This window comes from Stegostoma tigrinum, unplaced genomic scaffold (assembly GCF_030684315.1).
Source record: "Stegostoma tigrinum isolate sSteTig4 unplaced genomic scaffold, sSteTig4.hap1 scaffold_83, whole genome shotgun sequence".
Taxonomy (NCBI): domain Eukaryota; kingdom Metazoa; phylum Chordata; class Chondrichthyes; order Orectolobiformes; family Stegostomatidae; genus Stegostoma; species Stegostoma tigrinum.
In genome coordinates this window covers 676,951-693,089 of record NW_026728779.1, presented here as the reverse complement: position 1 = coordinate 693,089, position 16,139 = coordinate 676,951, and the positions used below count along the sequence as shown (strand labels likewise).

Below are 16,139 nucleotides of genomic sequence, written 5' to 3'. Positions count from 1 at the left end.
CAGACTTGGGAAGAGCCTTCAAAAATGTCACTGGTAACCAGCTTTTGGGCAGAGTAGAGCTGCTGAGATGATAGACCAGGAAAGAGGGGTACCAGTAGTGATAATATGCTGAACACAATCAAATTTTGAGGTTGTAGAATGATGTGGTCTTCAGCATTTTTGAAACTTTGACCCTTTTCCTTCCTCTTCACGGAGCAAGTCAAATAGCGGCAGCACAATGTTGCATGGCTGCTCAAGCCTGCTCCACCGTTGATGATGATTGTGGCTGGTCTTCTCCATCAATTAAACTTTTGCTCGTATCTCATCCTCTTTTCAAAACATCGGTCTATTCACGTGTAGTATCCCTCTCGCTAATTTAATGAGAATTCATTCCAATCACTGAACTCCTAACGCTGACCCACCCCAGATCAAAAAATTCAGCTGAGATCAGGAACTCATCTAACCTGTATGGCTGAGCTGGCTTTTAAAAAGTTTGCCAGTGAGAGAGTCCCAGTTAGAAACATTCATTCAAAAAAATACAATTGCATGGATTACTCTACAATCCTAAGCTCCATTCAAATTCAGTTGGCTGAACGGTTGGTTTGTGATGCAAAGTGATGCCCTGCAGAGAGGGCTCAATTGCCACACCAGTGAGCTTACCACAAAGGATCTTTGCCTCAACCTCTACTTGCCCGAGGCATGGTGATCTTCAGGTTAAATCATAACCAGTTGTCTCTCTCTAAGGAGTGGCCAAATGGCGTGCTAAGACTTTACCTTTAATCCTGATAACATAGCAACAAGCAGATAACTCAGCTGATGTCACTGACTAATAGAATCCTCAATTATACTAATATTACCGATGTGATATCATCAGAAGGCATGCTCAACTAAGTTTTAATTTTCAAATTAAGTTAACAACCATTCAATCAATATTACTTAAGTACTCATATTACTGATCGTCTCGATACAACATTGCAGTTACATCTAATAAAATGTGAGGCTGGATGAACACAGCAGGCCAAGCAGCATCTCAGGAGCACAAAAGCTGACGTTTCGGGCCTAGACCCTTCATCAGAGAGTTGATGAAGGGTCTAGGCCCGAAACGTCAGCTTTTGTGCTCCTGAGATGCTGCTTGGCCTGCTGTGTTCATCCAGCCTCACATTTTATTATCTTGGAATCTCCAGCATCTGCAGTTCCCATTATCTCTGATTGCAGTTACATCTGTTCATAAGTGAAGTGCAATGTAATTGCACTTATTTTGGTTTTATCAATGTGATCCTGCAATGAGTCAATAAGCAGGTCACCCACAGGTTGCCAATCAGTGTGGACCTCCTCAGCTGTTATCACGAGCCTCAAGATCATCCAGAGCTTTCTGCAGTTCTTGAAGTTTCTCCAATGCCTTTTCCACCTGTTTCTGCCAGTTGCTTGCATGGATTTTCAATTGCTCCCAATTTTCCTTCACTTCTGTTGACTGTTTGAGGACAGCTTTGGCAATTCTCTGGGCTCTCTCTTCCGGGTTAGGTTCTGGAAATATGAAATGCAAATAATTTATCAACTATTCATGACTTTGATCGATGGAAATGAAGTTTTCTTTCGAAACCCCTTTCCTTTAAAAGGTCTCTCTGGACTTTATCCTGAAATTGGGAATATATAGTATAAGACTAAAGATTTTGTTACAGGCACATCAATGATAAATTCTGTAATGAGCTAGCAGCTCATGGAGCCATTAACAGAAAATCTCAGAGAACCAATACAAAGCCAAATAAAATTGTGCAGATATTTGAAATTTATGACTACCAAGGAAACTTTAAAAAAGGAAAAAGATTAGAGTGACTAAATGGGTAAAATTCTCAACAAAAGATTTGACATATCCTTTCAGGATATCTTTCATAGCTATTAAAACAAACATCCAACACAAACCAAGTTTCATCTTTCAGGACTGGCAAGTTAGAATGATAAACCCGAAGTCTACCCTGCACAATTCGCTCTAGAACTCACTCAATGAGGTTGTTACGAGATATAGAGATAACAAAGTGTGCAGCTGGATGAACGCAACAGGCCAAGCAGCATCTGAGGAGCACAAAAGCTTCCATGTTGGGCCGAGACCCCTCATCAGAAAAGGGGGAGGGGGAGAGGATTCTGAAATAAATAGGGAGAGAGGGGGAGGTGGATCGAAGATGGATAGAGGGGAAGATAGTTGGAGAGGAGACAGACAAGTTGAAGAGGTGGAGCTAGTAGAGGTGAGTGTGGGTGGGGTGGTAGGGAGAGGATAGGACAGTCCGGGGAGGATGGACAGGTCAAGGGGTGAGGTTAGTAGGAAGGAAATGGGGGTGTGGTTTGAGGTGGGAGGAGGGGATAGGTGAGAGAAAGAACAGGTGAGGGAGGCGGGGACGAGCTGGGCTTGTTTTGGGATGCAGTCGGGGGAGGGGAGATTTTGAAGCTTGTGAAATCCACATTGATATTATTGGGCTGCAGGGTTCCCAAGCAGAATATGAGTTGCTGTTGCTGCAACCTTCGGGTGGCATTGTTGTGGCACTGCAGGAGGCCCAGGATGGACATGTCGTCGAAGGAATAGGAGGGGAAGTTGAAATTGTTCGCGACTGGGAGGTGCAGTTGTTTGTTGTGAACCGAGCATAGGGACTGCTTTGCAGAACACTTAAGTCTCTCCTTGGTTTCCCCGATGTTGAGGAGTCCACAACGGGTACAGCGGATGCAGTATACCAGATTGGAAGATGTGCAGTTGAACATCTGCTTGATGTGGAAAGTCTTCTTGGGGCCTGGGATGGGGGTGAGGGAGGAGGTATGGGGGCACGTGTAGCACTTCCTGCAGTTGCAGGGAAAATGTCGGGTGTGGTGGGGTTGGAGGGAAGCGTGGAGCCGACAAGGGAGTCATGGAGAGAGTGGTCTCTCCAGAAAGTAGACAAGGGTGGGGATGGAAAAATGTCTTTGGTGGTGAGGTCAGATTGCAGATGGTGGAAGTGTTGGAGGATGATGCGTTGTATCCAGAGGTTGGTAGGGTGGTATGAGAGGATGAGGGGGTTCTCTTTTGGTGCTTATTGCGGAGATGAGGTGTGAGGGATGAGTTGCAGGAAATGTGGGAGACATGGTTCTTGACCACTGTGTGTGGTTGGGTGGGGGGTGGGGGGTTGCGGTCGTTGAAAAACAAGGACATCTGACGTGTACGGGAATGGAATGCCTCATCCTGGGAGCAGATGAGGCGGAGGTGAAGGAATTGGGAATAGGGGATGGAATTTTTGCAGGAAGGTGGGTGGGAGGTGGTGTATTCTAAGTAGCTGTGGGAGTCGGTGGGCTTGAAATGGATATCGGTTTCTGGGTGGTTACCTGAGATGGAGACAGAGAGGTCCAGGAAGGTGACAGAGGTGTTGTAGATAGTCCAGGTGAACTTGAGGTTGGTGCCTGAGATGGGGACATATATAGCTCCATTCATATTCACAAATCTCTGTTTCAAATCTAATCTTCTGAAGCACGTACGTAATTTTTCATTGTCAATTAATGTTGTTATGTTGATTGCACAGAGAAAGTGTTTCAAGAGACTGATTGGCCTCATACTTTTCATCCAATTGTATTTGGCAAGTTGACGTTCAGCACTTCTGTAACAAGTCCAATTCCACTAAGTGGAGCAAATGGCATGGTCAACATTTCAATATAAATACAAGAGAGAAAAATTAAGACAATGGCCTGAGTGTTTCGCCCGATTACAGCAGAGGCATTAACACATACTAGGTTACATTAATTTATCTCTGAATCTACCAAGGAATGAATTCTTTGACAATGTCATGACAACATTGAGACATTTGGCAAGCTCAGGGGCAAGGGGACTGGTTCAGAACTGTGCACAGAAACGTAATGAACAGAAACACTGTATGGTGAGAATGGTACTAAAAAGGAAATGGTACAATTTCATCTGTATCAATCTGTAGTTGGAAAACACATGGTTTGAACCGGCACCAATGCAAAATTGAATTGCCATTGCGTGACATACCATGTGTTCAGAATCAGAATGAGGAAGAGATGAAGCTTAGTTATGATTCATTTCATTAAAATGAATCTTAACTAACTAATCTAATTAAACGAAGCAGTTTTACAGACAGAACGCTTGTTTACAAACAAAATCTGCACTGATTGACTTCCAGATAGTAAAATGAAAGCTGTTGATCTCAGACTTTGATTATACACAGAATTGAAAGATGAAGTGACAATCTTGGATTCAGGATTGCAAACTGACATCGGGGATTAAGCAACTGATAGAGACCATCCATGTAGTTAATCTTGAATTGGCAGCATTACAAGTGACCAGGACAATACCTGCTCTATAAAAATAAGAAAAATTAGAAACAGAAGACAACTAAGATACAAAAATGCGACATTCAATTCGAATTACAAAATACTTTAAGCAAACAATTTTATTTAATTCACATATATTATCTGCAATAATATCCACTTAATATTGGTTCTTCCAAACTGTTGCAGCATTTTGACATTAAAAGAATATTCCATCACAAGTATTGCTTGCTATAAAAATCCCAGCATGTTCTGAAATTCTTAGAATAAAAGTATTTCAATCCGATGGTGCTCCTGCATTATTCATCAGTTCCCCACTCAATGGGTATGTTCTGATATGCAGGAAACTTCTATTGTTCGATATGGGGACGGGTATTTACTTGGCATTGTTCTCATGGAGGCAGCACTGACAGATTATAATTTTCTTCCTGTGGGCTCTATAGTCCAGATTTTTCTCTCCTCCATTATATTGCATTAAAGATCAACAACATTCACCATTTCCTCAGTCTGAGAACCTACCATGTTAAAAAGTGACCAATTAAAGTGTTGCATTGCCTTCAATTTCACAAGGACTGAACTAATCTGCTGCTTACGACACTGATTGCAAAATTAAAAACCATGAATTGATAACAAAAACAGCGGGATTTTGTACTTTCCCTTGTGGCAAGTTTGAAAATAGAGGACATTTAATCAGGTGGAAGGATGGCACCACCTACAATTCTGCTTAGAGCCAGATTAAATCCATGGTGAGAAGACTTGTGCATAACTTCCCAACTTCATTGCGAGTTAAAGTCCCCAATTGAGCAACTGACGTACACATACATCATCCCACAACAACTGGTATTGAGTCAACAGTGGGCAGGGGTGTCACCATTAAGAAATGTAACAGACTTTCAAAGGCATTCAATGTGCAACATCAAGAAGGGGAAGTGGCGTGCTAATGGTGTTTCACTCAATCCTGGTCCGAGATCGAGCAATAATCGTAGGTTGGTTGCCAATGGTAACAGAGATCATCACCTCCCAAGTGACACTGCTGCTTAGTACACATGCTGGGTTCTGGTTAGCCAACCGCTCATGGAAAGTGACATCCCACCAGGTTTGCCACCGGTCTATTATGTGCCAGAGGGGAGAAAGATGTAGCTGCCTACGCATGAGAGGAGCAAGGTCAGGATGACATACCCCTTGAGGGGAGCGACCTGAGGCTGGCGGTCCCCTGAAGGGAAGCTGGTTGGGGCAAGCCGTTCCCTCATCAGTTCTCGAGTCAATGGCCTAGACCCTCGTCGCTTCCACAGGATTCCATCCAGAGGCTAAATAGCTGCCTATTCATCAGTGCTTGCAACTACTTCAACTCCGATTCACAGCTGGACCTGCAGGTAAATCTGAAAAACCACTGTCCCAGAGTACAGTTTCTTTGCATAAAAGGCACATTTTCAAGCTAGGAAGTCAAGGTAAACCAATCTCTTCCAACCTTTAGAACTTTTGATGTTGGAAATCAGTCAAATACAAAGTCGCAGCTCATCAGGAACTAAAACAAAGTTGCTGGAATAGCTCACCGGGTCTGGCAACATCTGTGATGGAAAACAAAAACAGCGTTAACATTTCGGGTGCGGTGACCGTTCCGCAGCTCATCAGGGATGTTTATTACTGGAATATTAATTAAGTAGAAACTAAACAAAATTGGATAAAAGGCAGGAGATGGAGAGTGGTGATGCAAGGAAGTTTTCCATACTGGAGGCCTGTTGCCAGCGGTGTTCCACAGGGATCATTGCTGGGTCTGCTTTTGGTTGTCATTTATATAAATGATTTAGATGAGGATATAGAAGGCCTGGTTAGTAAGTTTGCAGATGATACCAAAATCGGTGGTACAGTGGACAGCAAAGAGGGGAAATGCCAGTTTTGAGGAAAGGTCACCAGACCCGAAACGTTAACTTTGTTTTTTCCTTCAAAGAAGCTGCCAGACTTCCTGAGATTTGACAGCAACTTTGTTTTTGTTCGCGATTTACAGCATCTGTAGTTCTTTCGGTAGTTAAGAAGGTGTTTCATGACTCAGACCTTTGAGGAGAAGAGTTGGAATGCCATGTTGAAGTTGTACAGGATATTGGTGAGGCCTCTTCTAAACTGTTGTGTCCAATTCTGGTCGGTGTTCAAGGAAGGATATTATTAAGCTGGAGAGGGTTCAGAAAAGAATTACCAGGATGTTGCCAGAAATGGAGGTTTTGAGATTTAAGGTGAGAATAGACTGGGGCTTTTTTCACTGCATCTTAGGAGGTTTCGGGGTCACCCGATGAATGTTTATAAAATAATGAGGGATCTAGATAAGGTGAACGCCAAATGTCTTTTCCCTACTGTGGAGGATTTCAAAACTATGGGGCATAGTTTTAAGATGAGAGGAGAAAGATTTAAAAAGGAAACGAGGGGCAATATTTTTATACAGAGGATTGTTCATATGTGGAATGAACTTCCAGAAGAATTGGTGGATGCGGGTACAGTTTCACTATTTAAAAGACATCCAGGTAAGTACATGAATGGAGGGATATGGCCGAGCGCAGGAGGCAGGCAGGACTACTTTAGTTTGGGATTATGGTCAGCATGGACTAATTGGACTGAAAGGTCTGTTTCGTGTTGTATCACTCTCTGACTCTATAAATACAATTTTATTTAAATGCTAGTGTATCTTCTTTAGCATTGATCAAGGGTAGGTTATGGACAAAATAGAGCTTTGTAATTAGTCTGATCTCAGCTGTTTAAGGAGACTGGTGAAGTCTTTGTTGTCAGAAAAGTGGCCTAAAAAGGAATCAAATACAAGATTGGGTTGCCTCTTGAGGTTAACCACAGATCTATATAAATGTCTGGCTCACATTCAGGAGGACTTTGCAATGTGTGACTTACTAGTGTTTTATACCACTACAACAATCGAATATGATGGATTTGCTTTACAAGAAAAATGGTGAAGGGCTATTTTGTTTCACTTTATAATTTACAACACACTATCAAGGTCATTCATGTATGACAACTGAATGAATCAAATTCCATTTTAGTTGAGGAATCGAGTGGTAATATCAGGTTTGGCCTTTGAAATGACAAGTGTTATGATCCCAGTTGATGGTGATACTGGACAATTCAGATTCCAGGGTGAGATAAATTTTCGTTCTCTTTACTGTGGTATTCAATTACTGAAAATGCTCACAAACGGATGCCTATGTATATTTATAACAGAAGAACACAGAAAATTATTAGATTAAAACCCACGTCTTGTCCTCCACTACACATGGTATAGGTGTACAATTCAAACTTAAAACTTGCGCAGCATTCCTCCAGTATAGAATCCAAGCTCACAAATAACATTATTATGTGAAGCCTGTTCAATATTGCTCTCCAGAGAGAGAAAAATGTTTTCATTTTCTATTAATGTCCTCTTATCATTATTTTAATTTTACTTGGATGGATTTCATTTTAACAGCATTGAAACCTTCATTTTTTTTCGTTTTATGAATCACAGAAACTCAGTAAGCAGGTACAGCAGGTATTAAGGCAGGGAAATGGAATTTTGGCATTTGTTGCTCAAGAAAGAGAGTATACAAATACAAAAGAAGGTCGCTGCAACTATGCAAGGCATTAGTGAGTCCACACCTGGAGCCCTGTGTACAGTTCTGGTCTCCTTACTTAAGGAGAGATGTCATTGTATTGGAGGCAGTCCAGTGGAGGTTCACCAGGATGATTCCAGAGACGAGAATGCGTCTTAAGACAGACAGAGTAGTTTCGGCCTACATTCTCAGGTGTTCAGAACAATGAGAAGGGATCTAATTGAGGGATATAATATGTTCAAGCAGATTGATAAAGTTGACGTGGAAAGGATGGTTCCTCATGCAGGCAATAGAACAAGAGGTCATAGTTTTAGCATAGGGAAAGAAGGTTTAAAGGGATGATGAAAAATTTCTACACTGGAAGGGTCATGAATCTCTGGAATTCACTCCCTGAGAAGGCATTGGAGGGCTGTGACATTGAGCAAATTTGAAGAGGAGATAGAACGATTTTTGAGTTCATAATGGGTTCAAGAATTATGGGGAGCAGGTAGGAAACTGAAGTTGCAGCAGAGATAAGATCAACCACAATCATATCAAACAGCGGGGCTCAAGGAGCTGACTTGTCTTACTCCTTCTAGTACTTAAGTTCATTATCATTTTTGGTTTGGAGCTGTGAACTGTGAGCTGAGAGTGACCTTTGGACTGTGAGCAGCAGCTTATGTGAAAAAAGAAGAAACAATTTGATATTTGTTTATGAGGCTAGGTCTGGAGGTTAATTGCAGGTCAATTCTTCTTCCAAGAAAACTCTGTTGATGAGTCACTAGCAAAGAGAAACCAATATTGAACTGTCTTTAAATCAGAAGGATTGTCCCTGCAAAAGCTACAGGACAGAGGTTTGATTGCCAACTGGTTGTCCTCCCATTATCAACTTATTCTAAGTTAAGAGGTCCTCTGTTACAAGTAATAATTAAATATCCCCCAAAGCCTACTGAAAGGTATTTGCATAGCTCAATGTTTTCAGAAACCAAGACAGAAGCTCAGAAATTACTGGAAATGCTCAGCGAGTCTGGCAGCATCTATGGACAGAAGTTAGAATTAACGTTTCAGATCCTGTGACACTTAGAAATAAGGAATTCTGAGGAAGGGTAATACGACCCAAAATGTTAACTCTGTTTTCTCTCCATAGATGCTGCCAGATCTGCTGGTTTTTTACAGCAACTTCTGTTTTTGTTTCTGATTTACAGCATCTGTAGATTGTTCAGATTTTAACTTAACATATAATCTCATCTGACTGTGAGATTTTAGATGATGGACAAAAACAAAATTTCTGGAAAAGCTCAGCAGGTCTGAAAACATCTGTGAAGGCAAAAAAGAGGTACGATGTCAGATCTGGTGGCCCTTCCTCAGACCTGATCAGAAGAAGGGTTGACAGATCTGAAATCTTACTTCTTTTTTTCCTTCACAGATGCTGCTGGACCTGCTGAGCTTTTCCAGCAGCTTTGTTTTTGTTCCTGATTTGCAGCATCCACAGTTCTTTCCATTTTAAAGATCATGCAGTCTGGTTAAGTAAACTGGCCAGTTACACTTGATTTAGTTTTTTCCCTTTGATACATTCCTTAATTATATCTGTTTGTCTGTCTTTCTGTCTTTGCGAGAATTGGGGCTAGAATCAAAAAAGATGATGTTTAAGTCATAGGCGTTCGTCAGAATACCTTTTTGCTTAACTTTTTTTAAAAAAGATACTATATTGTTCATAAACTGTAAAATCTTTTGTTTTAGCTATGAACCTGGTGTCAGGTATTGTTATTCACAAAGTCTGGCACTGGCTTTTCAAAAAATCTGATTAGGAAACATTGGGATCAATTTTGAACGTCACTAAATACTTTATGTCAATGAGTTGCAAATATAGACAGTGAAGCTGATTGAATACGGCTGTGACTTCAGGTCATAAAATCAGTAATAACATACTTATATTAAATAAATAAAGACATTCCATCACATTCTCTTACTAATCAAGTTCACTTTGATTGTGACATTAATTTCTCTCCGTATTTGTTCTTGATAAAGCAACCACATTGATATTGTCTCTAATTCAGATAAGTGGGCAAGGTAAGGGCACTGTGACAGTCAGCCAGTGTTACTCAGAACAGCGGATGAGGGCTCTGTGACAGGCAGTGTTACTGAGAGGAGGGAGTGAGAGGCCTGTGACATTCAGTCAGTGATTCTGAGAGGAGGGGTTTAAGGCCGGGAGATAGTCAGAGTTACCAAGAGGAGCAGTTGAGGGCCCTGTGACGGGCCGTGTTACTGAGAGGAGTGGGTGAGGGCCCTGCGACAGTCTGTCAGTGTTACTGAGGGCAACGGGTGAGCACCCTGTGACTGGCAGTGTTACTGAAAGGAGGGGGTGAGGGCACGGTGGCGGAGTGTGTTAAAGAGAGGAGGGGGTGAGGGCCCTGTGACAGTCAGTCAGTGTAACGGAGTGGAGCAGTTGAGGGCCCTGTGGCAGACAGTATTACTGAGAGGAGTGGGTGAGGGCCCTGTGACGGACAGTGTTACTGAGGAAGGGGGTGAGCGCCCTGTGACAGTCAGTCAGTGTTACTGCGAGCAGCGGGTGAGGGGTCTGTGACAGGTAGTGTTAATGAGAGGAGGGGGGGGTGAGGGCCCTGTACTGTCAGTCAATGTTACTGAGAGGAGAGGGTGAGGGCCCTGTGACAGGCAGTCAATGTTACGAAGAGGAGTGGGTGAGGGCTCTGTGACAGGCAGTATTTCTGAGATGCACGGGTGAGGGCCCTGTGACAGGCAGTGTTACTGAGAGGAGTGGGTGAGGGCTCTGTGACAGTTGTGTTACTTAGAGGAGTGGGTGAGGGCGCTGTGACGGGCAGTGTTACTGAGAGGAGCGGGTGAGGGCCCAGTGACAGTCAGGGGATGTTACTGAGAGGAGTGGGTGAGCGCCCTTTCCAATCAGTCAGTGTTACTGAGACGAGTGGGTGAGGGCCCTGTGACAGTCAGTGTTACTGAGAGGAGCGGGTAGGGGCACTGTAACAGGTAGTGTGACTGAGTGGAGCGGGTGAGAGCCCTGTGACAGTCAGTGTTACTGAGAGGAGCAGGTAAGGTCCCTGTGACGGGCAGTGTTACTGAGAGGAGCAGGTAAGGTCCCTGTGACGGGCAGTGTTATTGAAAGGAGCGGGTGAGGGCCCTGTGACAGGCAGTGTTACTGAGAGGAGCGGGTAAGGTCCCTGTGACAGGCAGTGTTACTGAAAGGAGCGGGTAAGGTCCCTGTGATGGGCAGTGTTACTGAGAGGATCGCGTGAGGGTTCTGTGACAGGCAGTGTTACTGAAAGGAGCACGTGAGGGCCCTGTAACTGGCAGTGTGACTGAGCGGAGCGGTGAGCGCTCTGTGACAGTCTGAGGGCACTGTGACGGAGTGTGTTACTGAGAGGAGGGGGTGAGGGCCCTGTGACAGTCAGTCAGTGCATAACTGAGAGGGGCAGGTGAGGGCCCTGTGGCAAGCAGTATTACTGAGAGGAGTGGGTGATGTCCCTGTGACGGGCAGTGTTACTGAGAGGGGGGGGCGAGGGCCCTGTGACGGGCAGTATTACTGAGAGGAGGGGGTGATGTCCCTGTGACGGGCAGTGTTACTGAGAGGGGGGGGGGGGCGAGGGCCCTGTGACGGGCAGTATTAGTTAGAGGAGGGGGTGAGGGCCCTGTGACGGGCAGACAGTGTTACTGAGAGCAGAGGGTTGGCCCAGTGACAGTCAGAGAATGTTATTGAGAGGAGTGGGTGAGATAAGGCTCTCCCTGAAGAGCAGGCATACCAGCAGAGACCTGAGAGTGAACACTGGTTTTTGTCCCCTACAATTAAGCAGGAGAATGAGTAAATTAAAAGCAAAGATCCGTGTTCTGTTGAGTTAAGGTATGCCTGGAATTAAGATCTGACCCATGATTGGTGCATCCTACACTACATGTCAAATGCTGAGTGCTCCTGCTGGTCTGCATGACCATGTGTACAGCAGGTGCCTCTTATTGGAGCAATTTGAGCAACAAGTTGGAGCATTAGAGAGCATTGATGAGTCTGACAGGTTTAGTGATAAAAACCACAAGAACTGCGGATGCTGTAAATGACGAACAAAAACAAAGTTGCTGGAAAAGCTCAGCAGGTGTGGCAACATATGTTGGAGGAATAAACAGAGTTTACATTTCCAGTCCAGTGACCCTTCCTCAGAACTGATGGTGGCTGGGAAAACATCAGTTTCTATGCCGAAAATAGGGAGGAGGGTGGGGGAGGGAGTAAACAATAGGATAGAGCCCAAAGAGAGAGAAAGACAGGTGGACAGATAAAGGAGTTGCTAACGATCAGGCTGGGAAGTTGTCAATGGGGACTGTTAGTCACTAACAACAGGGAGTGTGTGGTGGCAGGCTGCGTGGTAACAAAGCCTGGTGTGTGGGGTGGGGGCGCTGGGATATGGGAGAGTTTAGGCCCTAAAATTGCAGAACTCAATGTTAAGTCTGGAGGGCTGTCAGGTCCCCAAGTAGAAAATGAGGTGTTGTTCTGTCTGCTTGTGCTGGGCTTCACTGGAACACTGTAGCAAGCCGGAGACAGAGATGTTGGCCAGGTTGGTTGATAGTATATGTTTCAGGGTGTTGTTTTGTGATTGAATGCAAGTTTTATGAGGAGAAACTGGTAGGCTAATTGCGTTTTCCTTGCAGCAGAGGAGGCTGAGGGGAAATCTGATCGACGTATACAAAATTATGAGAGGCATAGATTGATTGTGAGAACCAGTAGACGAGTTTAAGTCAGGGGGCATAGATTTCAGGTAAACTGTCAGCTATTTAGAGGGGATCTGAGGCAAGTGTTTTCACCAAAAGTGATACAAACATGCAATATGCTGCCTGACAAGGTGGAGAAGGCAGATACGCTTGCAATATTAATGAAGCAACAGATGAGCATTTAAAGGGCCAGGGTATGGTAGGTAATGACTCAGTGCAGGTAAATGGGATCAGTAGTTTGATGTTTGTTAGTTGGCATTGATGTTGATCAAGTGAGCCTGTTTCTATACTGCATGACTTTATGAAGCAGGGGAGGAGATATCAAAAGGTCCTGGCAAAGATTTTTCAAGTCATTTCTGGCCACAGCTAAGGTGCCAGAGGACCGCTCATACTTTTATATAAAAGAAGAAAGGACAGATCCAGAAGTTACAAGCCAGTCTAACCTTGGTGGTAGGGAAGTTATCAGAAAGAATTTTAAGGGACAAAATGTCGCTGCACTTGGAGAAACATGGAATGTTCGGGGATAGTCAGCATGGCTTTGTTGAGGTAATGCCATGGTTTGCAAATTTTATCTAATTTTTATTGAGGAGATATCAGAAGTGTTGAAGAGGGAAATTCATCTGATGTGGTCTATATGTTTTTGATAAGGTCAGTGATAGCAGACTGGTCAACAAAACAAGAGCTCATGGGATCTAAGACTCAGTGGAGTGTTGGATCCAACTTTGCCTGAAAGGCCAGAAGCAGAGGGCATGAACTCTTGCTTTTGGACATCAAGGTCCCTTTGTTTCTCAGTGCTCTCTAGGGATCTACTAGTCATTGTGAACATCTTTCACTTACCAGAGCTCCCAAAATGCATCACTACACATTTGCACTCTATCAATTGAGATTACCAGATCAAATTGTTATCCATTCAGATGCCACAAAGCTGTCAGATCAGAAAGTAACTGGATTCATGAATGATTCTCCATTTCCCCAAAGTCAGTTGATCTTCCCTGTCTCAGGCAAAGGCAGCATTTTGGTATGGCTGATATACATCTCGTGGCACGCAGAAAAGTGTCCTCTGAAAATGAGACACATCAATACATCACCAAAATATGGTAGGACAGTAAACACATGCTTTTTGCTTTTGAATATGGTAATTAAGAACACATTGCAGAACGTAAAGTCATGTAACGTTTTGTGAAAATGAACAAAAACATATTTCAAGATGCTGATCTATAAATTTTCTAATAATTTGAAGTTACCACGATCACGAGGTGAGTGGAAACATTTTCAATTGTTCCCACAACAAACAATTCTAAGTAACTGTCACAGAATCTTCTGTCATGCGCTGTAACATGTTTCTTTAAATAACATACGAGTCCCTGCATTATTTCTCACTCTCCAGCTTAGCATTACTTTATTTCTAAAATCTTACTCCTCTATAAAGCCAAGTGTTCTGCAGAAAAGTGGTTGTTCCTGCAATAGATTAAGTGGCTGACCTGTTTAAACATGAAGGTGTCAGCGCGGCTCCTCTGGCCCTTCTATGGGCTGAATCCAAAGCAGTTATGATTGTCTCCTCCTTATCCATTAGTTCATGTCTGAGTGCCTGCACGTGAAATTCCATTGAGAAATTATCACCATTTGAAAGCAACACTGTACATTTCCATTTAGTAAATCCAATCAATCAGCACTGTCAAAAAAAAAACACTGATAATTGTATTAGGTTCCAATGAAGTAGTCAATCACTTAAGTTTCTAATATTGAAAGTACATTTAATGCAGAAAGACTAATTACCACCGCAACCTTAAGCAACAGTCAAGCAATGCTGACACAACATGTTAATGCCCATTAGAAGGCCTCTATTTATCAGATATCAGAAGTATTGAAGAGGGAAATTCATCTGATGTGGTCTATATGTTTTTCATATTATGTTCTTCATATTAAACGTGCTAATCTGTGGATGGGGACAAAGGATGAAGATGGGCATATTTACAGAAAAACACCGTGACTGACAAATCACATCACCGGTTGGAAATGAGAATTGAGAGGAAGATACAAAGATGCTTCAAGAGGATTTGGAGTGACTAAGAGAGAGGGCAAAAAAAATTGTTTGATTCACTTTTTTTTTGAGCAGCTCATGCTGGGTTCATCCTCACCTTCACCAGCTCTCACCTGTGGCTCCAAATAGTTACTAGAATCTGACAGAAGCCACATAATTGTAAAAAAATTTCAATAGTAACGTCAAATGCAGGGAAGGTAAACACTGCATCTCTTACAATTGGTGACTTTATGATTGGTCTATTCTAGCAGGCAAAGGCTGATTCTCCAATACTGGACAGATGAGACCAATCTCAAGGCCAATGGTCACGAGCACAGAACCATGTTGTGGAACATCTGGTTTCCGGGACAATTCACTCTAGATCTCCCAAACATACTGAAGAACTTGCAGCTTCTAATGTTGCTGTTCCAGTTTCAGAAAAACAGAGCTTGATTTTTGTTTTTTCATGAGATAAGACCCCTAACAAACAAAAAAAAATTCTGAAGAGACACAGTTTGTTTCTTGTGATTCAGGCCAGGATTTGTTCACACAACAATGATGGGAAAGTTAGAGGAAAAGTTTCCATATAATGGAATAGGGAATGCTTTTACTGCAAGTGACTATTCAAGCAAAATCTAGTGCTTCACTTAAAAGGGAACTGGGTGAAATATTTACAAGAAAAGAAAATTAAAACAAAGGAAACAAGTAGGGAATTTGGATGAAAAGTCCCCCTTCCTCCATTAGGAGGGTAGCACCAGCACATGCAAGACTAAACTAATCATCCTCAGGGCAAATTTTGTTTTAAATCAATTAGAGAAGGAATATAAATGTGGTTCCATTGTTTATAAAGGGTACGAAGGAAATGCCAAACAATTAAAAGCCTGCTTGTCTTACGTTAGTGGTGGGAAAATTTTAAAATCGATCTGAGAGATCAAATAAACTAACTGAGAAAGGCATGGACTAGTCATGGATAGTCAGCACGGCTTTGTCAAGGTAAGGTCATTACTTACAAATTTAGTTGAATTCTTTAAGAAAGTGGCAAGGAGGATCGATGAGGGTTGCGCAATGAATTTGTCGACATGGATTTTAGCAAAGCAATTGATAACGTCCCACCTGAGAAGTGCAAAAAAGTGAAAGCTCATGGGTCATGGGATACGGAGTAATGTGTTGACTAATCGGCTTAGTGGCAGGAAACAAGGGTAATTGTTCATGGCTGTGCTTATGAACAGAAAGCAATTTCCATTGGTGTTTCACAGGGCTTGATTTTGGGGCCCCTTTAATTTATTTTATAGATGAACGATTCAGACTTGAACATGGGGGGCACAATTGGTAAATTGGCAGACAACTGAAAAATTGGATGTAAGGTGGATAGGACAGAGGATAGCTCCAAGTTCCAAAATGATATTAGATGGGTTGGCGGAGAAGGCAGGAAAGCAACAGATGGAGCACAACTCTGACAAGTGTGATGCATTGCTTTTCATGAGGACATAAAGGGAATACACAATAAATAGGAACATACTGAGAGGGGTAGATGAAGTGGGGGATCTAAG

General features: G+C 42.9%; 1 protein-coding gene across 8 annotated transcripts in view; it reads right to left on the bottom strand.

Annotated features, from left to right (window-relative positions):
- Positions 1 to 2,411: 2,411 nt before the first annotated feature.
- Positions 2,412 to 16,139, bottom strand: part of LOC132209305 (utrophin-like) — a 123,160-nt gene continuing 109,432 nt past the window's right edge. For 5 of the 8 annotated variants that reach the window (XM_059644439.1, XM_059644440.1, XM_059644436.1 and 2 more), the window contains 3 exons: positions 14,051 to 14,157; positions 13,460 to 13,629; positions 2,412 to 3,610 (listed from right to left, as the gene is read on the bottom strand). In XM_059644439.1, the coding sequence (XP_059500422.1) occupies positions 2,636 to 3,556 (921 nt within the window). In that variant the 5' untranslated portion in view covers positions 3,557 to 3,610; positions 13,460 to 13,629; positions 14,051 to 14,157 and the 3' untranslated portion in view covers positions 2,412 to 2,635. Of the gene's footprint in view, positions 3,611 to 5,555; positions 5,850 to 13,459; positions 13,630 to 14,050; positions 14,158 to 15,599; positions 15,916 to 16,139 lie in introns of those variants that run through there. The other 3 variants (XM_059644441.1, XR_009445410.1, XR_009445409.1) reach the window with 3 other exon arrangements.